We start from the raw sequence: 22,032 nt of genomic DNA on the forward strand, positions 1-22,032 counted from the left end.
CAGCTCGTTGAGTGCGATCTTGGTGCCAGTATCTGTTTGTCGTGGTAAAGAGACGGCTACAAATAATAAAGATAAGAACTCTCTTGGTATATAATGTGGTCTACAGCTTATCATGAGGTATTCTACCTCAGGTGAGCAATACATCAAGACTTCTTTAATATTAGACATCGCGCACCAGCAGTTCTTGACAATAGACAGACACCCCCGCCCTTGTCTTACCAGAAGTAGCTGCTCTGTCCTGCCGATGCACAGAGAAGCCAGCCAGCTCTATATTATCAGTGTTGTCGTTTAGCCACGTCTAGGTGAAACATATGATATTACCGTTTTTAATGTCCCGTTGGTAGGATAGTCTTAATCATAGATCGTCCAGTTTGTTCCCCAATGATTAATAAGTAATCAGTAATACAGAGGGTAGTCGTCAGCAAATTCTTACAAGGCACGTTGCCCTCCTTCCTCTTTTTCTCCATCTTATCTTCATGCGGATGACGGGGATTTGGGCCTTGTCTTGACAAAGCAGCATATCCATTGCGTCGGACTCATTAAAGAAAAAAATCCTTGTCCAGTTCGAGGTGAGTAATCTCTGTTCTAATGTCCAGAAGCTCTTTTTGGTCATAAGAGACGGTAGCAACAACATTATGTACAAAATGAGTTACAAATAATGAGAAAAAACTAACAAAATAGCACAGTTAGTTAGGACAATAGTGGAGCCAATAGTTTTTTTTTCTCTGAGTAACTGACCTGACTAGGGTAAACCTCTAGGCCCTAAACTTCCGTGGTCCTCCAACAAAAATGGTGGGTAAAAATTTACACAAAAATGTTTCTCCAAGAGTTTCCTTTGTGCCCTCTCCTCTCCACTTACCAGGTTGCCTATGGACAGCATGCCGTTGAATTCGTCAGTCATGGGGTAGTGCTCCATGGCCATGAACAGGGTGTTGAGCACGATGCAGATGGTAATGGCTAGGTCCAGGAAAGGATCCATCACCATCACCTTGACCAGCGCCTTCAACCGAAGCCAACGTGGACTGCTTTCCCAGATCAGGTACTTGTGGGCAAACTCATACCAGCAGGGGTGGCACTTCTGATGCGACTCCTCCAGTTCTAGGAGGGGATGGGGGGGAGGGGGGGGGGGGGTGCAAAGGAGTACATTTTCTTCAGGGAGGTTATCACAGTGTGCCTTTGCCAGATGTGGGTGGGGCCTAGCTTGGGTGCATGCATGTGTAATGAGGGAGTTTGATGAAGATTGATAGCAAGTCACTGAGGATGAGTTGGTAGGGCCTAATGTGTGATCATGACTCTGCTAATGTTTTTATCTGTCGGTGTAACTTTGCACTGTGGCTTCTGCCGCACAGTCACCCTCTATCTAGTCCATAGGCACGGCCCGTGCACATTTGAGGACACCGTCAGCCTCAATCCTCATAGAGGGGTAAACAGCAGATAAGAGGAGCTGATGGGCTCACACAATTTGCCCCTCAATGAGGCAGTGGGGCGAACAGCAGAGGACAGAGGACCTTACCCTCCAAGGCATCTGTGAGGTAGCTGGCGGCGCTCAGAGCTCGGTCCCTGCGTGCGTGCTCTTGTCTGGATACCTGGCGAGGGAGCAGCATGTTGCTCAGCTCTGTGCTGGAGTTAGGCCTCTGGAGGAGAAAGAACAGTTGATATATATATTGGTGAGGAGAGGTGGCCATATTGGTGAGGAGAGGCAGCCATATTGGTGAGGTGAGGAATCCATATTGGACAATATAGGCAGCCATATTGGTCAGGAAAGGTGGCCATTTTGGTGAGGAGAGGCATATTTGGATTATTCAATGCAGTCAAATTTAATTTAATTATCTGCTAGTGATTAGGAAATGACTGGGCCATAAGTCAGGGTTAAAGCTTCAATATGTACTTTATCTCACATTGATTCCACAGACAGGTCTTTCAATTTATGTCGGGTCAATGGCAGTGGCATGATTCAGGACAGAGGCAGGTTGGTGACATTTATCTAAGACACACACACACACACACAGAAACATGCATACACATTGTTGTGGCAATTTCCTGTATTACCAATTGAGGAGAGTTACAAACCACACAACATTCAGAGTTATACTTAAACTTCATCTTTAATAATATGAGCTTTACCATAGCCCTGTGACTTTCAACATTTCACTATCTATAATGAATTTTTGAGAGTCCCAACATAATGGCAACTGAGATCTTTTATAGCAAAGATACACCCCTCTCAACTTACATGACAAACCACAGATCTTAGGAACTCTTCACAAAGGGCCGTTTACTTGAGAATGGAGAATCCCTTAGCCAGATTGCATTCGCTATAAATTATTGCTCAGTTTGGTCTCTAAAACGAGGTTCTAATCTCATTCCTGGTACTTCATAGTACCAAAAACATTACCTCATCCAAGGCATAACTCAATTGTCAACTATATCTACTCCCATCTCAAGTAAAACCCCTCTTCTCCCCACTCCTGGGCAAGCTCACTGAGGGGAGTGACTTGCGCACAAACATTGTGGGGTCAATTAATTGGTTCCCCCTTAATCACGCCATCCCTTCACATGTTTTAACAGATACATTCACATATGAAGACAATGTTCCATCCTGTCCTCTTCCCTTTCTGATATTCTGCATAGCACCAGAGACATGTAAAAGACAAGTCTGACCTCTCCCCTCTCTGGGCCCCAAATGACTGAGCCCCAGCTGAGAAGGGAAAAGTGCAACTGCCAACACTATAGTCCAAAGGGATACATTCTAATGACAAGTATCTCACATAAGCATATTATGTAAATAAAACATCTTATTTATCTATGTTACCCAACTAATTCAGATTCATCCACCACAACATACAAACACACAACACACACATATCATCCCTAGTGTCGTGATATCCCTATACCTAGTATTAGTAGTGTTCTCTACACTTCAGATACATTATTACACCAGGATTTCAAATATGAATGTCGAACATTGTAAATGAGATTCAAATGTAGTTATTTATTTTGCTGAGGTAGGATTAAGGGAGGATCTATTGTAATTTTCCTCCAAACATCCTACATCTTTCTTATTCTGCAGAATAACAGCAGTCCACCTCTTACCGCAAATATAACAAGATACACATTTCCTTCCAGCTGAATGTGTGAATGACAGGGGTTATATTGAGTCCAATCAAAGCCTTCCCGACACAAATCAGACTCCCTCTATGATTACATAGCATCTCATTGCTGTCCCAGGTAGTCAGGCTGGCAGGCATGTGTGACGCACATCCCCAGTCTCAGGGCTCACATAAAACCACCCACTCACTGTTTGGCAAGTAGGGAATCCACCACCGGACCATTCACCATCTCTCCCTGGTGAAAGGAGAGCAGCAGGCCCCTCCACCAAAACTGCCACAAATGCTCGTTTAGCATTTGTCTCTACTGTGGGTTGCCATGGTTGCATTTTCAAGACTACTGGGTGTCTGTGCAGCACACAAGCACGCACAATACACTATATCATATGTATATACTGTATTCTATTCAAGGCTTGTGCTATATAACTACTGCCATACACACCTTTCTATTCACATGCTGTTCATAATGTCTATACACACCATTATATACAGTATATTTATATTCCGGACTCTGACATTCCTCGTTCTGATATTTCTTAATTTCTTTATTTGTATTTTGGGGATTTGTGTGTATTGTTTTGTATTGTTAGGTATTACTGCACTGCTTGAGCTAGAAACAGAAGCATTTCACTTCACCTGCGATAACATTCTTTAAAATATATGTGTACGAAATCAATACAATTTTACTTTATTTGACACACACACACACACACACACACACACACACACACACACACACACACACACACACACACACACACACACACACACACACACACACACAGAGAGAGAGAGATAGATCTGTATTAGCAGACTTAAGAGCATCCTGGTGTAAAAGCAACACAGAGGTTTATTATTACTGTATTGTCCTCCAGAGGACAATAACTCTGGTTATTAGTTCCTCCAGGATTTTGGTGTCATTTTTTGTGGTATTTGCACACAAAAAAAATGGTTTTGCTGTGGTAAATCTGACATTTTGCATGGCAGTATGCAATGATTTTGTCAAATTTCTCCCAAAAAATTGCTGACGAGGGAAAGAGTTTGTTAACATGTGGCTTGATTGAACTCTATTATGTGGTAAAGGTCCTGTGATTGGTTGAAATTGCAAGCCCTCTTTTCTAGTGCGGTGATCGGTCAGTTTTATGAGATAATATTGTGATGATTTGACTGTTTTATGTGGTAATAGTGAGTTGATTGGTTAAGTTTGCAAGACCAAGCATGATATGCGGGAAATGTTGATTATGCAAAAAAAAAATGGTGGTCAATCTCAAAATGATCAATGAACTGTGCTTGTTCTTTTGTTTTGGGTAAATATAAATTATTGGTAGTCCTTTGAAATAGAATCTTTTGATTTGATTTCTTTTCATCATTTGTTTATAGTGTATTCGGAAAGTATTCAGACCCCTTGACATTTTCCACATTTTGTTACGTTTTTAAATGTCCTCAGCATTCTACATACAATACCCCATCATGACAAAGCAAAAACAGGTTTTTAGAAATTTTTGCAGATTTATTACAAATAGAAAACATCCTTATGTACACAGTATTCGAAAATGAGCTCAGGTGGATCCTGTTTCCATTGATCATACTTGAGATGTTTCTACAATGGGATTTGAGTCCACCAGTGGTAAATTCAATTGATTGGACATGATTTGGAAAGAAACACACCTGTCTATATAATGTCCCACAGTCTACAGTGAGTGTCAGAGTAAAAACCAAGCCATGAGGTCGAAGGAATTGTCCGTAAAGCTCCGAAACAGGATTTTGTCGAAGTTTGGAGTCACTGAGACTCTTCCAAGAGCTGGCTGCCCGGCCAAACTGAGCAAGCGGGGGAGAAAGGCCTTGGTCTGGGATGTGACCAAGAACCCGATGGTCACTCTGACAGAGCTCTAGAGTTCCTCTGTGGAGATGGTAGAAGCTTCCAGAAGGACAACCATCTCTGCAACACTCTACCAATCAGGCCTTTATGGTAGAGTGACCTGACAGAAGCAACTACACAGAAATGGGCACATGACAGCCCGCTTGGAGTTTGCCAAAAGGCACCTTAAGTCTGTCAGACCATGAGAAACAAGATTCTCTGGTCTGATGAAAACAAGATTGAACTCTTTGGCCTGAATACCAAGCGTCACGTCTGGAGGAATCCTGGCACCATCCCTACAGTGAATCACGTGGTGGCAGCATCATACTGTGGGGATGTTTTTCAGCAGCAGGGACTGGGAGTCGAGTCAGGATCGAGGGAAAGATAAACGGAGCAAAGTACAGAGAGATCCTTGATGAAAATCTGCTCCAGAGCACTCAGGACCTCAGACTTGGGCGACAGTTTACCTTCCAACAGGACAACGACCCTGAGTACACAACCAAGACAACGCAAGAGTGGTTTGGGTGACAAGTCTCTGAATGTTCTTGAGTGGCCCAGCCAGAGCCCGGACTTGAACACGGTTCAACATCTCTGGAGAGACCTGAAAAAAGCTGTGCAGCAACGCTCCCCATCCACCTTGACAGAGCTTGACAGCATCTGCAGAAAAGAATGGGAGAAACTCCACAAATACAGGTGTGCCAAGCTTGTGTTTCATACCCAAGAAGACTCTATGCTATAATCACTGCCAAAGGTGTTTCAACAAAGTACTGAGTAAACAGTCTGAATACTTACGTAAATGTGATATATCAGGTTTATACTTTTAATAAATTTGCAAACATTTTCTAAAAACCTGTTTTTGCTTTGTCGTTATGGGGTATTGTGTGCAGATTGATGAGGGAAAAAACAATTTAATACATTATTGAATAAGGCTGCAACGTAAAAAAATGTGGAAAAAGTCAAGGGGTCGGAATACTTTCCAAAGGCACTGTACATGATACCTGGTCTGGCAATAGACAGGCAGATAGGTTGGTCACCTAAGGGGGACCTAGGCAGGGAAGAAACACAGCCAGCCATAGCCAGGGGATTTGGCCAGCAAATCTCATTGACCCAGGAGACCCTGTTTTATCTGGCTCTGCTGTGTGTGTGTGTGTGTGTGTGTGTGTGTGTGTGTGTGTGTGTGTGTGTGTGTGTGTGTGTGTGTGTGTGTGTGTGTGTGTGTGTGTGTGTGTGTGTGTGTGTGTGTGTGTGTGTGTGTGTGTGTGTGTGTGAGAGAGAGAGAGAGAATGAAAAAGAGATATAAAAAAGGATCAGTAATGGAGATAGGGTTAGTGGAGTGCATTGACACCCATGCTGGTCTGACACCAGTCTGTTCTGAGAGCAGTCTGTTCTGATATCAGTCTGTTCTGAGAGAAGTCTGTTCTGAGAGCAGTCTGTTCCCTGGGAGAGAGGAGCATAATGTTCTTTATTTGTGCCCACACACACACTCGCACTCTCTGAAGAGCCAGATAAAACAAGAGGGTCCCCTGCGTCAATGAGATTTACTGGCCAAATCCCCTGGCTGTGGCTGGCTGTCCTGTGTGTGGTCTTGCTGTTCCCAGCCTGGGTCCCCCTGTTAGGTAACCTACCTATCTGACAGTCTACTGCCAGACCACACAAATGACTACAGATGAGGGGAAAAATAGATTTGAACCTGTCATTTCTTGTATCACTTACTGTTATTTTCTTAAAAAAAACATGCCTCATTGTAAGAAATTGCAGGAAGTCAATCAATAAAATGTTGAATTGTGACAAATTGTTGTGCACTAGAGTTAGAAGGTGTGATGTTATGGATTACTCTGAATAATAACTGTGGATGAATAACTTTTAACCATTTGAGTCTAAGCCATGTTGAATTTTAAGACCCTTGCAATATATACAAAAATAATTTGATCAAAACATGTATTTCCGCCTTACTGCTATTAGCCCATAAAAACTAATTGAATAACATATTCACTACATGGAACAGATAGCCCCCCCCAAAAAAAATCTAAAGGAAGTTTGTTCTGTAGTGTCTATCTTATATCTGTCAAGAAAGATAAGGATAGTTTTATTTTTGTATTTTTTACATGTATTTAACCTGTTATTTTTGTCACTAAACAGTATTGATATGCAGTACCAGTCAAAAGATTGGACACATATACTCATGCAAGGGTTTTTCTTCATTTTTTTTTTTTTTTTTAAATATATGTGAGAATTGAGATAGAATTGAGATTCTTCAAAGTAGCCACCCTTTGCCTTGATGACAGCTTTGTACACGCTTGGCATTCTCTTAACCAGCTTCACAAGGTAGTCACCTGGAATGCCTTTAAACTAACAGGTGTGCATTGTTAAAAGTTCATTTGTGGAATGCATAATGCATTTGAGCCAATCAGTTGTGTTGTCACAAGGTAGGGGTGGTATACAGAAGATACCCCTATTTAGTAAAAGACCAAGTCCATATTATGGCAAGAACAGCTCAAATAAGCAAAGAGAAAAGACAGCCCGTCAGTACTTTAACTTCTTATGGCTGGGGGCGCTATTTTCATGTTCGGATGATAAGTGTGCCCAGAGTAAACTGCCTGCGACTCAGGCCCAGAAGCGAAGATATGCATATTATTAGTAGATTTGGATAGAAAACACCCTGAAGTTTCTAAAACTGTTTTAATTACGTCTGTGAGTATAACAGAACTCATATGGCAGGCAAAAACCTGAGAAAAAATTCAACCAGGAAGTGGGAAATCTGAGGTTTGTAGGTTTTCAAGTCTTTGGCTATCCAAGAAACAGTGTACATTTGGTCCGATTGCACTTCCTAACGCTTCCACTAGATGTCAACAGTCTTTAAAACCTTGTTTCAGGCTTCTACTGTGGAGGGGAGTGAATAAGAGCTGTTTGACTAAGAGGTCTAGCAGAATGCCAAGTTATGAGCGCGGTCGTGAGAGTGAGCTACGTTCCTTTTCATTTCCAAAGATAAAGGAATTGTCCAGTTGGAATATTATTGAAGAATAATGATTAAAAACATTTCTATACATCGTTTGACATGTTTCTACAAACTGTAATGGAACTTTTTGACTTTTTGTCTGGACTAAGTGCCTGCGCCTCGTGAATTTGGATTTGTGAACTAAACGCGTGAACAAAAAGGAGGGATTTGGACATAAATGATGGACTGCTGCAGAGGATAAGTTCATTAGAGTTAGCAGACTCAGAAATTGAAGCCCAAATAAATGCTTCACAGAGTTCAAGTAACAGACACACCTCAACATCAACTGTTCAGAGAAGACTGCGGGAATCAGGCCTTCATGGTCGAATTACTGCAAATAAACCACTATAAAACACACCAATAAGAAGATACTTGCTTGGGCTAAGAAACACGAGCAATGAACATTAGACCGGTGGAAATCTTGGTCTGAGTCCAAATCTGAGATTTTTGGTTCCAACCGCCGTGTCTTTGTGAGACGCAGAGGGAAAGTAATCTAGGGAAAGGGTGACTACTATGAAGAACCTCAAATATAAAACATATTTTGATTTGTTTAACACTTTTTTGGTTACTACATGATTCCATTTGTGTTATTCCATAGTTTTGATGTCTTTACAATGTAGAAAATAGTAAAATAAAGAAATCAGTAGGTGTGTCCAAACTTTTGACTGGTACTGTATCCTTCCATACATTCGGGCGGGTCTTGTGAGGACTGTGGGCTTCCTTCCTGAGAGTCTCACCTTTACACAGAGGGGTCATATTAGTGTGTAGCCAAAACTGTACGGATGCTTCACAGAAGTTGGCAGATCTGTTGTATCGACATCAGACGAGTCCCTTGATCCTTGTGGGGGTCGTAGAGCAAAACCTGAGAGTCATCTTTCCATAGAGGGGTCATACATGTTTTTAGGCCAAACCGTTCAGACGCTACAGAAGATTTTGTGAGAAGACAATTTTCTGGATGTCTCATGGTCTAACAAACATCACTCTAGCTCTCTTACCTTTCACCGCAGTTTTACATAGACGGATGAAGTGTATTGAGATGCATCCAATGCAACAAAAAACGGATATCTCTAGCTTAAACTGACGGATTATTATGTTGATTTTTTTCTTTATGCTAAATACATTTCCGCGTGGGTTGGACACCAGTTGGTGTTGAAGACTTTCATTAACGATCAAGTTGTAATGCTTTCTAAATGCATATTTCCCTCCACCTTTATTCAGGTATTTGATTTGATTTAGGTTTGTGGTAAAAGGAAGGATGCCTTTGAAAGTATCCAAATAGGGCCCTAGTTTAGATATTTTTTAATTTCTTTAATTATTTGACCCCTTTTTTCTCCCCAATTGATAGTAGTAACAGTCTTGTCTCATCGCTGCAACTCCCGCAGGGACTCGGGAGAGGCGAAGGTCGAGAGCCATGCGTCCTCCGAAACACAACCCAACCAAGACGCACCGCTTCTTGACACAATGCACATCCAACCCGGAAGCCAGCCGGACAAAGGTGTCGGAGGAAATACCGTACAACTGGCGACCTGGTCAGCGTGCACTGCCTGGTCAGCGTGCACTGCACCCAGCCTAACACAGGATTCGCTAGTGCACGATGAGACAAGGATATCCCTGCCAGCCAAACCCTCCCAACCCAGACAACACTGGGCCAATTGTGCGCCGGTCGCGGCCGGCTGCGACAGAGCCTGAGCTCAAACCCAGAATCTGGTGGCACAGCTAGCACTGCGGTGCAGTGCCTTAGACCACTGCGCTACCCGGGAGGCCTAGATATTTTTCTTGAGGTCATGCAGAGCAGCATAATATCATGGGATATGTAAGATATGTACAGTAGCTATCCAGACCAAAAATAAGCACATGCTCTGTTTCACTCTACAATAAACCCTGTCAACACAAACACACACAGACACTCACACACAAACAGCCACACAGACACGCACACACAAGGCAGCGACAGCATGGAAAGTGATTCATTGAGTATTAGAGAAAATGCAATTGCATTAAGGCTCTTTCCTCTTCCGTTCCTACACAGTTGCTAACACCTCCGCGGGGTAGTGTGAATCATCTGTATTGAAAAAGCAAATCAAACCGTGTGTTGTGTTAATGTTGAGGAGCCCAGTGGGGAAGAGGGAGCTGTTAGCTGTACCAGTGTCACAGAGGTCTTGGCCAATGACTCCAGACAGCCAGAGGCTACTAAGCCCTGAGTCTACACTGCAGGATACGAGCCTGGCCATTCCTTTGATACAGGCTTATATAATAGTTATCCAGTTATCCACAGAGTGAATTCCCATGATGCACGTAGATACGCAACAACACACACAGACACACAAAGCAACTCAGTAACTCCACTCAGAACATGACGCCGTGCTGGATAGTCGCACGTACTTTGCTATGTTGTGATTCTTTTGACGTTTATCTTTACTTTATTTTCATGAAATGTCTGCTATCATTTTTTAGAACCGACAATAACTTTGAACATCAGATTGGCAGTTACTTCCCAAATTCCTGCTGCAACTTCGACTTATCTGCGCTGGGCTCTTTCTTAAAATTCCGACCCAATTTTCGGGGTATGCAAGAGGAGCGTCAGCATTACAGAGGCAGGAGAGGGGGAGTCCTGGCGAGATTAAGGTGAAGGGAAAACCAGCCACCTCTTCCCGACTTTCTATTGGCCAATGTACAGTGGCTTACAAAAGTATTCATCCCCCTTGGCGTTTTTCCTATTTTGTTGCATTACAACCTGTAATTTAAATGGATTTTATTTGGATTTCATGTCATAGACATACACAAAATAGTCCAAATTGGTGAAGTGAAATGAGAAAAATTACTTGTTTCAAAAAATTCTAAAAAATAAAAAACTGAAAAGTGGTGCGTGCATATGTATTCACCCCCTTTGCTATGAAGCCACTAAATAAGATCTGATGCAACCAATTACCTTCAGAAGTCACATAATTAGTTAGATTACACACAGGTGGACTTTATTTAAGTGTCACATGATCTCAGTATATATATACCTGTTCTTAAAGGCCCCAGAGTCTTAACACCATTAAACAATGAGCACCACCAAGCAAGCGGCACCATGAAGACCAAGGAGCACTCCAAACAGGTCAGGGACAAAGTTGTGGAGAAGTACAGATCAGGGTTGGGTTATAAAAAAAATATCCAAAACTTTGAACATCCCATGGAGCACCATTAAATCCATTATTAAAAAATTGAAAGAATATGGCACCACAACAAACCTGCCAAGAGAAGGCCGCCCAACAAAACTCACGAACCAGGCAAGGAGGGCGTTAATCAGAAAGGCAACAAAGAGGCCAAAGATAACCTGGAAAGAGCTGCAAAGCTCCACAGCGGAGATTGGAATATCTGTCTATAGCACCACTTTAAGCCATACACTCCAAGGAGCTGGGCTTTATGGAAGAGTGGTTAGAAAAAAGGCATTGCTTAAAGAAAAAAATAAGCAAATATGTTTGGTGTCACCAAAAGGCATTTGGGAGATTCCCCAAACATATGGAAGAAGGTACTCTGATCAGATGAAACAAAAATTTAGCTTTTTGGCCATCAAGGAAAACACTATGTCTGGCGCAAACCCAAAACGTCTCATCGCCCTGAGAATACCAAGACATTTAAATGCTTCCCCTTAAACCACTCGAGTGTTGCTTTAGCAGTGTGCTTAGGGTCATTGTCCTGCTGGAAGGTGAACCTCCATCTCCACAGTGAAGCATGGTCGTGGCAACATCATGCTATGGGATGTTTTTAATCGACAAGGACTGGGAAACTGGTCAGAATTAAAGGAATTATGGATGCTGCTAAATACAGAGACATCCTTGAGGGAAACCTGTTTCAGTCTTCCAGAGATTTAAGACTGGGATGGAGGTTCACCTTCCAGCAGGACAATGACCCTAAGCCCACTGCTAAAGCAACACTCGAGTGGTTTAAGGGGAAGCATTTAAATGTCTTGGAACGGCCTAGTCAAATCCCAGACCTCAATCCAATTGAGAATATGTGGTATGCCTTAAAGATTGCTGTACACCAGGGGAACCCATCCAACTTGAAGGAGCTGGAGCAGTTTTGCCTTGAAGAATGGGCAAAAACCCCAGTGGCTAGATGTGCCAAGCTTATAGAGACATGGCCCAAGAGACTTGCAGCTGTAATTGCTGAGAATGGTGGCTCTACAAAGTATTGATTTTGGGGGGTGAATAGTTTTGCACGCTCAAGTTTTCTGTTTTTCTTGTCTTATTTCTTGTTTAATTCACCATCAAAAAAATATTTTGCATCTTTCAAAGTGGTAGGCATGTAGTCTAAATCAAATGATACATAACCTATTTAAAAAAAATCTATTTTAATTCCAGGTTGTAAGGCAACAAAATAGAAAAAATGCCAAGGGGGGTGAATACTTTCACAAGCCACTGTACAGTCACATGATAATAAAATGCATGATCTCCGATCGCGGATTGGCCACCAACGTGACTCTCGTAACTGCAATATTCTCGTCTTTTCTTAAACATGGCTTTCGGACAACTCAAGAAGGTCAATGGATTCTCCATTCACCGAGTGGACAGGACAGTAGAGTCAGGGAAATGAAGGAGGGGAGGTTTTTGCCTCTTCATAAACAACAAATGGTGTGCTGACTTGAGCGCAGTGGTAGTCTCAACCCATTGTTTACCTGTCTTGGAATAACCGATGGTCAAATGCCGACCCTTCTACCTCCCTAGGGAGTCTTCAGCTGTTATTGTGACTGGTGTATACATTTCACCTCAGGACAAGAAATATAACAATCTGGCACTTAACAAACTGTACAAGGCTATAAACAAGCAGGAAAACTTACACCCAGAGGCTGCCTTTCTTGTCGCTAGCTATTTTAACTCCGTGGCATTAAGACACATGATTCCCTATTTCCATTAACAAGTCTCCTTCGCCACAAGGTACAATAAAGTCCTAGACCATTGTTACTCTACCCACAACAAGCATACAAGGCCCTCCTTTGTCCGCCATTCAGCAAATCAGATCATGACTCCGTACTGTTTACAAGCAGAAGCTTAAACAGGAAGTACCCTTGACTCACTTTGTTAAGAAATGGTAGTCAGAATCAGAGATTATGCTACAGGACCGCTTTGCTAGCGCTGATTGGAATCTATTCTGACACCCCGGCGATATCCATCGATGAGGTAACCATCTCCGTCACCGGCTTCGTATGGAAATGCATAGGCAATGTTGTCCCCACAGAAGGTTTGACGCTTCCTCAACCAAGAGCCCTGGATTAACACAGAGGTTGGCGCTAAAATAAAGGACAGAGCTACCGCACACAGGGCTATCACAGACGACTCTGAGCCTACTGGTAAGGACAGGAACAAGTACAAGAAGTCCCGCTACGACCTGCACAGAGTCATCGAACGAGCAAAAGGACAATATAGGAATAAGGTGGAATCATATTACACAGTTTCCGATGCCCACCGCGTGGCAGGGCATTAAGGATTACAAAGGAAGATCCAGCCGTGATCTGCCCAACAATGCTTATTTTCCATATTAACTCAATGCATTTTATGCACACTTCGACAATAACAACACTGTGCGTGAGGTCCCCCCCAACCTAGAGGACTGGGTGATCTCGCTCTCTGGGGCCATTGTGTGTAAGGTCTTTAATCAGGTCAACACTCGCAAGGCCGCGGGTCCGGACGGGGCTGCAGTGGAGCATTCCTCGGTGTCCAAATCTCTAAGGACTAAAATGGTCAACGCGCACAGTCATGAAGAAGGAGCAACAGAGCCTCTTCCACTCAGGAAGTTGGAAAGGTTTGGCATCAAATCCTCAAGTTATACAACTGCACCATTGATAGCATCCATACCAGACGGTGATCCGGACAGCCCAATATATCAATGGGGCCGAACTCCGTGCCATCCAGGACCTCTATATCAGGTGGTCTGAAAGGAAGGCCCGGAAAATCATTAAAGACTCCAGCCACCCAAGCCATAGACTGTTCTCACTACTTCCGCATGGTAAGCGGTATTCATGCATCGTCTGGCACCAAAAGGCTCCTGAACAGATTCTATCCTGAAGCCATAAGACTACTAAATAGCTAACAGAATGGCTACACAGACTATCTGAGTTGACCCTTGTATTTAATTTGTATGTTTGCACTGTGACTATGCACACTCTAAGGACACTCACACACACACTGACACTCCAACACACATATACTGTAACATAAACACATATGTATACTGACTCTACACATGCACACACACTCACATACAATCATAATTTACACTGCTGCTAATCTGTTTATCATACACTGAGTGTACAAAACATGCTCTTTCCATGACATAGACTGACCAGGTGAATCCAGGAGAAAGTTATGTTCCCTTATTGATGGCACTTGTTAAATCCACTTCAATCCGTGTTGATTAAGGGGGGGAGACAGGTTAAATAATTATTTTTAAGCCTTGAGACAATTGATACATGGATTGTGTATGTGTGCTATTCAGAGGGTGAATGGGCAAGACAACACTTTTAAGGGCCTTTGAATGGGGTCTGGTAGTAGCTGTGTCGAGAACTTCAACGCTGCTGGGTTTTTCATGCTCAACAGTTTCCTGTGTGTATCAAGAACGGTCTACCACCCAAAGGACATCCAGGGAACTTGACACAACTGTGGGAAGCACTGAAGTCGACATGGGCCAGCATCCCTGTGGAACGCTTTCGCCACCTTGTAGAGTCAATGCTCTGACGAATTGAGGCTGTTCTGAGGGCAAAAGGGGGTGCAACTTAATATTAGGAAGGTATTCCTAATGTTTTGTACAATCAGTGTATATCCTGGTGCCTAGTCACATTACCCCTATACATATCTACCTCTATCCCTCCAGTATCCCTGCACATTGTACATATGGTAATATTGGAGTTGACCCTGTATATAGCTTCTTACTTTCTCGTGTTCTTTTTCTTATTTGTATTTCTTGCTTGTGTTTGTTCTACCTTGTGTTATTTTTAATGCTACATTGATATTGAATACTGCATTGTTGGGTTTGAAGCTTGTAAGAAAGGCATTTCACTATACTTGTGCACGTGACATTAAAACTTGAAACATCAAACTCAGTACTCACACTCTCCTCCTTGACCCTCTCAATGGTGCATGCTGGGAGGCCCTGCGGGGTGACCCCGTTCTGGTCCATGGCCACAAACAGCTTCCCATTGATGTTGAGGAAGATCTGGGAACCCCGGCTGCCCGTGCTGTAGGTACTGGGCCTGCGTCTGGTGCTCCACGGGACCACCAGGGACCCAGCACGACTGTGTGTCCCCTCATTGTCCCCATGGACACTGAGCTCATCGTCGGCAAAGTCACCCTCTGAGTCTTTGTTCCGGCGATTGAAGTTAAATATACTGACGTTGCTTCCTCGTCTAGTGCGCGTGGAGATGGTGCGGATGAGGAGGGGGTGTGTCGGCTGGTGGGGGAGTGGAGAAATAGTTTTGAGTGGGCTATAAGGTAGGGACGTCTTCTGTTAGAAAAGAGTAAGATACTTGACTCAAACCCTGGAAATCAGATAATTCTTTGACAAATTAGGATTGCCTTTAATCACTATAGATTCAGAAAGGTCAAAGATCTATATACCAAAATACATACTTCTCTACAAAACCTGAAATTCTACTTCAGATTCAGCATGTTTTGTATTTATCCATAATGTTTTATCCATGATGAAACATCATGATTAAATAACAATCCATTACGAATACATAATTATGATATTTACCCTGCCCCCATCCACTGTATCCACCTTTAATGTTTTCACGTCTCCCTTCTCCACGTCTCCCTCGTTCTCCGTCTCCTCCACCAGCCCCTCTAGACTTCTCCTCCTGCTCTGCAACTCCTTGTTGTCAGGCAGAGCCAGGCCAGGGGACAGGTCCAGGAAAATCAATGAATCTGTGTCTTGAGCTTTCTGAGTAGCGTTGGAAGGCAAAGCGTCAGTTCATTTATTTTTACCTAGATTTGCTATGAAAAACATTTTCACGTATGAGTGACTGGGTTTCGAACCTGAGTCTTTTAGGTCTATCAAGGCTATGTTAGCCTGTTGAACAGAATCCTAGGGCCAACAGCTATAGTCCTTTTTCAGGATATTGTCTCATTCCAAATTAACAGAAGTCCCATACCAGTACCTGATAACCAATTTAAAGAAATCTGCAGTTGTATGTCTACAGTCCAAGTTCCCAAAGCATTAGCCATAAAATGACGACATGAAACTCTGTCTTACCTGCGCTTCCTTCTTGAGGCACTCCATGGCCAGCTGGAACTCCCTCTCTTTCTGCCAGGCCTCCTGGATAGTGGCCTGGTTCTGTTCCTCGTAGGCCATAGCCACCACAGCCAGGATCAGGTTAACCAGGTAGAATGACCCCAGGAAGATGACCACCACGAAGAACACCATGTAGGTCTTTCCTGCTGACCGCAGAGTCTGAAGAGGGATGGATGGACACAGGATCTTTCAGACTATGAACTGAATTAGGAGATCGTTTGAAATAAAGCTGACCATTTCCAGGTGTCCTTACTGACCTGGTGATAGAGGTTCTCCCAGTAATCTTGTGTCATCAGCCGGAAGAGGGAGAGAAACGCCCAACCAAAGCTGTCAAAGCTGGTGTAACCATAGTTAGGGTTCCTTCCTGCCTTCCTACATTCAAACCCATCTGGGCAATGCCTGGGGAGAAAACAGAAACAAAACATCAAGATAACGCCGTAAGGCTCTCGTCCAGAAACAAAACATCAAGATAACGCCGTAAGGCTCTCGTCCAGAAACAAAACATCAAGATAACGCCGTAAGGCTCTCGTCCAGAAACAAAACATCAAGATAACGCCGTAAGGCTCTCGTCCAGAAACAAAACATCAAGATAACGCCGTAAGGCTCTCGTCCAGAAACAAAACATCAAGATAACGCCGTAAGGCTCTCGTCCAGAAACAAAACATCAAGATAACGCCGTAAGGCTCTCGTCCAGCAACAAAACATCAAGATAACGCCGTAAGGCTCTCGTCCAGAAACAAAACATCAAGATAACGCCGTAAGGCTCTCGTCCAGAAACAAAACATCAAGATAACGCCGTAAGGCTCTCGTCCAGCAACAACACCTAGCTCCTTAACACCTAGGCACTTGTGTAAAGCTGAAGGAATTGGATATGTTTAGGCAATATGGCAAAAAATTCCACTTAGCCTATGAAGATGGAGAGCAAGATGGAGCTGCAACCATATTGCTCATACCTAGATGATTATTTCAAATCTACCTGTGCTTAGGGGTTAGGAGCCAGGGTTTCTGGATGGGGCCTAAGATCCTAAAAAAAAAAACACATACTAAAGGAAATGTAGAAAAAGATTGGATCTCGTACCAATATGCTGCCTCTTTAAGGTGACCCCATACGAGGGTTGGTTTGCTCCTAGCAGAACTAGGCTAGGTGGCCTGTGCTTTGCACTTAATGTGTTGTGAAATCTGTTGTGAAATGTACTGTAATGTCAACTGCCTGAACTGTTTTAATGTTGTTGGACCCCATGAAGAGTAGTTGCTGCCTTAGCAACATCTAATGGGGATCCATAATAAATGCAAGTACAAATACTCCCTTAAAAGACCTTCGCTTGAAAAATCTGGGGAAAAAAGTAATTTGACTGTTTATCCCTTTTGAGACACCATAGCCAGTATACGCTTCCTCAAAATAGTCTGAATAATCTTAGATAAATCTGTAATAAAATCTGACATTTATGCCGAGGATGTCTTAGTCTCACAATTTTAGATTTAACTAAGATGTTTGGTGCAGTATTTCGCAAGTAAAAAAAACTAAACGCCATCATAAAAACCTACCGAACACCAAAACTATCAAAAACTTCACAACAACATTTCTGCGTAACATATACGCAAACTGTTTCAGCTGGGAAGCATGCGACAGGCTTTAAGTGTGTACAGTTCATGCACATTCATTTGCTTGTCATTGCCGCACAGTGAGCTCATCCTCTGCCTGTTATCTTAGAGAAGGGGGGCCATTAAGATAAATAACTGTGTCCACAGGATTTATCCAAGCGACAATGTCCCATACAGGTCATGGCAGTCACTTATTACAGATAATATAAATTCAGCAAGGGGAAATTTCACACATATAGTACATCAGCTTATCGGAGTAGTATGGAATTGTTGTTCAAAATATGTAGATGACATAATGGGACAGGTTTAGATGCTTTTCCATGACTAAACCCTCGTGTAGACAACACTTATCGGGCCTAAGAGGGTGATGTCAGCCCAGAGCAATGCCACTGCATGCCACCCCACGTTAGATATGCCCCCCACCCCCTCGAACCCCCATGACAGAAAGGTGAGTGACTCCGACACCCGGCTTCCTCTGAGACACGGACCGAGCTAGAGTGGCTAGAGGAGCTAGGGGGGCATGTGAAATGGGTGGGTGTCTTGAAGAGGAGTTGAAAGGACGTGGCGCCACCAACCTGCCATCACGCCAGTCACTCGTCCTCTCACACCACCTCAGCCCTTCACCCATCCCTGAAAAGCCTACCAGGCAACACGTGTCAACCAGGGATAGGATTGATTTCAATTTAATTTGAAATTCTAATTCAACTCTTGAATTCACTCATGAAGTGGAAAATTTATGTTGAATTCAATTTCAATTTCAACAGTTCAAGTTATGGAATTGGAATTTAATTGGAAATAGACTGTTTGGACTTTTTGAATTGGAATTTAATTGGATTTGTAAAAACAAAATCTTTGGAATCTTTTAATTATATTGGAATTAAATATTTTTACATTTGCCAGTTGATGGGCTTAATTCACATACTGTAGTATAAAAAATGTACTTCAGGGTATGTTTTAAATAATGTATACTTGTACATCTACAATTCCAGTATAGCTAGGCTGTCTGAACAGTTACATGATCAGCCTCAAAGCATGAGGGAATTTTAATTTGTGGACGTGTTGGGGTTAATATTGAATCAGGTCAATTATAATAATTAAATTCCCAACACTGGAATTGAGAGAAATTGAACCATCTCAGAATTCAAATACTGACCTGGAATTTGAATTGAATTAAATGGAATTTACAGGGAGAGAGAATTGAATTAGAATTGAATTTGTGGAATTAACCCAAACCCTGCAGGCAACATCCATCTCTCAGCGGCTTTTGCCGCGGATGTAGCATGTGGAGGGAGAGTGTGAGGGTGTGGGGCAATGGGCTCTATCACCCACTAGACACGTCTTTGTGTTTCTGAGGACTTGTTAATGGACAGGCCCCACTTCAGCCTCTGGGACGCTCTTAATGGGAGGCCCTAAACCCTGCTCTTCCTGGCCTTCGCCTCATATCACACACACACACAAACACACACACACACATACCCCAACACAATTCCCATACAGTGGCTCGACATAAACACGTCTGAAGTGGAGATAAAACAGAATTTAATCTATCATCGTTTTTAAGATGTATTTACTACTTTTTCAATTTCAGAATCTACATGTAAGTACACCCTTTTCATGTTTTCTGTAATTGTTATCATGGCTGCATGTACGCAAGTCCATAGTTAGCCACAAAAACACGGTAGCTGAACAATGTTTTGTTAATTTCTAGTGGCATAAATCCTTATGGCCTTTCAGGAAAACCAGGAAAGAGTGGCAGGGATTACACCGAGGAAGATGAGCACTCGTGCTATCTATACAGGGGTGGATATACTGTACTCCTCCCTGCCATTGGTAATGCCACGCATCGATGTAGACGGAACGTTCTGAACGTTCTGAACTCTGTCATTTTGTGATGGTTCCTGTCCTAGATCTGTCAATCTGAGACCCAGATTATAATCTCACCTGTGTTTGCAATCTCTAACAGTGGGGCACCCAGAGGCATCAATAAATGGATCTAATTTGAGCCAGAAATGCTGGACTACAACATGAAGAGGAACAGGAAAAACCTTTTCAAACATAACAATGCCTCACACTGTAATTAAAAGGACCATGGTTTGGTTAAATTAATGTTTTCACCCTTCATCTCTAATTTGACGGCACAGAATGTGTCACTACAAACTTGGCAGTTGATGAGCCCAAAACATGCAACAGCTACAGAATCAGATCACTTTTATAGGATACAGGTCCTACCCTGCAATCAAAACCCTGCCCGCCGTTCTTGTTGTTATGTGTAACGTGTTGTGTTCTTGTTAGCGAGAGATAGGGAGGAGTCATTGAGCAGGAAGGAGTCACTCAGCAGGGAGGAGTCACTGAGCAGGGAGGAGTCATTGAGCAGGAAGGAGTCACTCAGCAGGGAGGAGTCACTGAGCAGGGAGGAGTCACTGAGCAGGGTGAAGTCACTCAGCAGGGAGGAGTCACTGAGCAGGGAGGAGTCACTGAGCAGGGATGAAGTCAATGAGCAGGGAAGAGTCACTCAGAAGGGAGGAGTCACTCATCAGGGACAAGTCACTGAGCAGGGAGGAGTCACTGAGCAGGGAGGAGTCACTGAGCAGGGATGAAGTCACTGAGCGGGGATGAAGTCACTCAGCAGGGAGGAGTCACTGAGCGGGGATGAAGTCACTCAGCAGGGAGGAGTCACTGAGCAGGGAGGAGTCACTGAGCAGTGGGGAGTCACTGAGCAGTGGGGAGTCACTCAGCAGGGAGGAATCACTGAGCAGGGAGGAGTCACTCAGCAGGGAGAAGATACTGAGCAGGGAGGAGTCACTGAGCAGTGGGGAATCACTGAGCAGGGAGGAGTCACTCAGGAGGGAGGAATCACTGAGCAGGGAGGAGACACTGAGGAGGGAGGAGACACTGAGCAGGGAGGAGACACTGAGCAGGGAGGAGACAATGAGCAGGGAGGAGTCACTGAGCAGGGAGGAGTCAATGAGCAGGGAGGAATAACTCACCAGGGAGAAGTCTCTCAGCAGGGAGAAGATACTGAGCAGGGAGGAGACACTGAGCAGGGAGGAGTCTCTCAGCAACCTGTTGTTATGTGTAACGTGTTGTGTTCTTGTCAGCGAGAGATAGAGAGGAGTCACTGAGCAGGGAGGAGACAATGAGCAGGGAGGAGTCACTGAGCAGGGAGGAGACAATGAGCAGGGAGGAGTCACTGAGCAGGGAGGAGTCAATGAGCAGGGAGGAATAACTCACCAGTATCTTCAGCAGGGAGAAGATACTGAGCAGGGAGGAGTCACTGAGCAGGGAGGAGACAATGAGCAGGGAGGAGTCACTGAGCAGGGAGGAGACAATGAGCAGGGAGGAGTCACTGAGCAGGGAGGAGTCAATGAGCAGGGAGGAATAACTCACCAGTATCTTCAGCAGGGAGAAGATACTGAGCAGGGAGGAAACACTGAGCAGGGAGGAGTCTCTCAGGAGTCTCTCAGCAACCTGTTGTTATGTTGTTATGTGTAACGTGTTGTGTTCTTGTCAGCGAGAGATTAGAGAGGAGTCACTGAGCAGGGATGAAGTCACTGAGCAGGGAGGAGTCACTGAGCAGGGAGGAGTCAATGAGCAGGGAGGAGTCACTGAGCAGGGAGGAGTCACTCAGCAGGGAGGAGTCACTGAGCAGGGAGGAGACACTGAGCAGGGAGGAGACACTGAGCAGGGAGGAGTCACTGAGCAGGGAGGAGACACTGAGCAGGGAGGAGACACTGAGCAGGGAGGAGTCACTGAGCAGGGAGGAGACACTGAGCAGGGAGGAGTCACTGATCAGGGAGGAGTCTCTCAGCAACCTGTTGTTATGTGTAACGTGTTGTGTTCTTGTCAGCGAGAGATAGAGAGGAGTCACTGAGCAGGGAGGAGACACTGAGCAGGGAGGAGTCACTGAGCAGGGAGGAGTCACTGAGCAGGGAGGAATAACTCACCAGGGAGAAGTCACTGAGCAGGGAGGATACACTGAGCAGGGAGGAGTCACTGAGCAGGGAGGAGTCACTGAGCAAGGAGGAATAACTCACCAGGGAGAAGTCACTGAGCAGGGAGGAATAACTCACCAGGGAGAAGTCACTCAGCAGGGAGGAGACACTGAGCAGGGAGGAGTCACTGGCCAGGGAGGAGTCACTGGGCAGGGAGGAGTCACTGCGCAGGGGGGAGTCACTGGGCAGGGGGGAGTCACTGAGCAG

At 44.0% G+C, this 22,032-nt stretch overlaps 1 protein-coding gene and 1 long non-coding RNA gene across 2 annotated transcripts in view; one reads left to right on the forward strand and one right to left on the reverse strand.

Annotated features, from left to right (window-relative positions):
- Positions 1-22,032, reverse strand: part of LOC100136701 (sodium channel protein type 3 subunit alpha) — a 151,917-nt gene that overhangs the window by 95,211 nt on the left and 34,674 nt on the right. The window contains exons 6-11 of the mRNA XM_036934870.2: positions 16,489-16,630; positions 16,193-16,390; positions 15,695-15,880; positions 15,050-15,388; positions 1,514-1,634; positions 860-1,098 (exon numbers count right to left, since the gene is read on the reverse strand). Of these exons, the coding sequence (XP_036790765.2) occupies positions 860-1,098; positions 1,514-1,634; positions 15,050-15,388; positions 15,695-15,880; positions 16,193-16,390; positions 16,489-16,630 (1,225 nt within the window). The remainder of the gene's footprint in view (positions 1-859; positions 1,099-1,513; positions 1,635-15,049; positions 15,389-15,694; positions 15,881-16,192; positions 16,391-16,488; positions 16,631-22,032) is intronic.
- Positions 19,318-19,903, forward strand: LOC110535275 (uncharacterized). The gene is made up of 3 exons (XR_002475232.3): positions 19,318-19,430; positions 19,568-19,663; positions 19,797-19,903. It is a non-coding gene; the product is annotated as an uncharacterized LOC110535275 (long non-coding RNA).

The sequence above is a fragment of the Oncorhynchus mykiss genome, chromosome 11, assembly GCF_057628025.1.
Source record: "Oncorhynchus mykiss isolate SJ-2025 chromosome 11, ASM5762802v1, whole genome shotgun sequence".
NCBI classification, from domain to species: domain Eukaryota; kingdom Metazoa; phylum Chordata; class Actinopteri; order Salmoniformes; family Salmonidae; genus Oncorhynchus; species Oncorhynchus mykiss.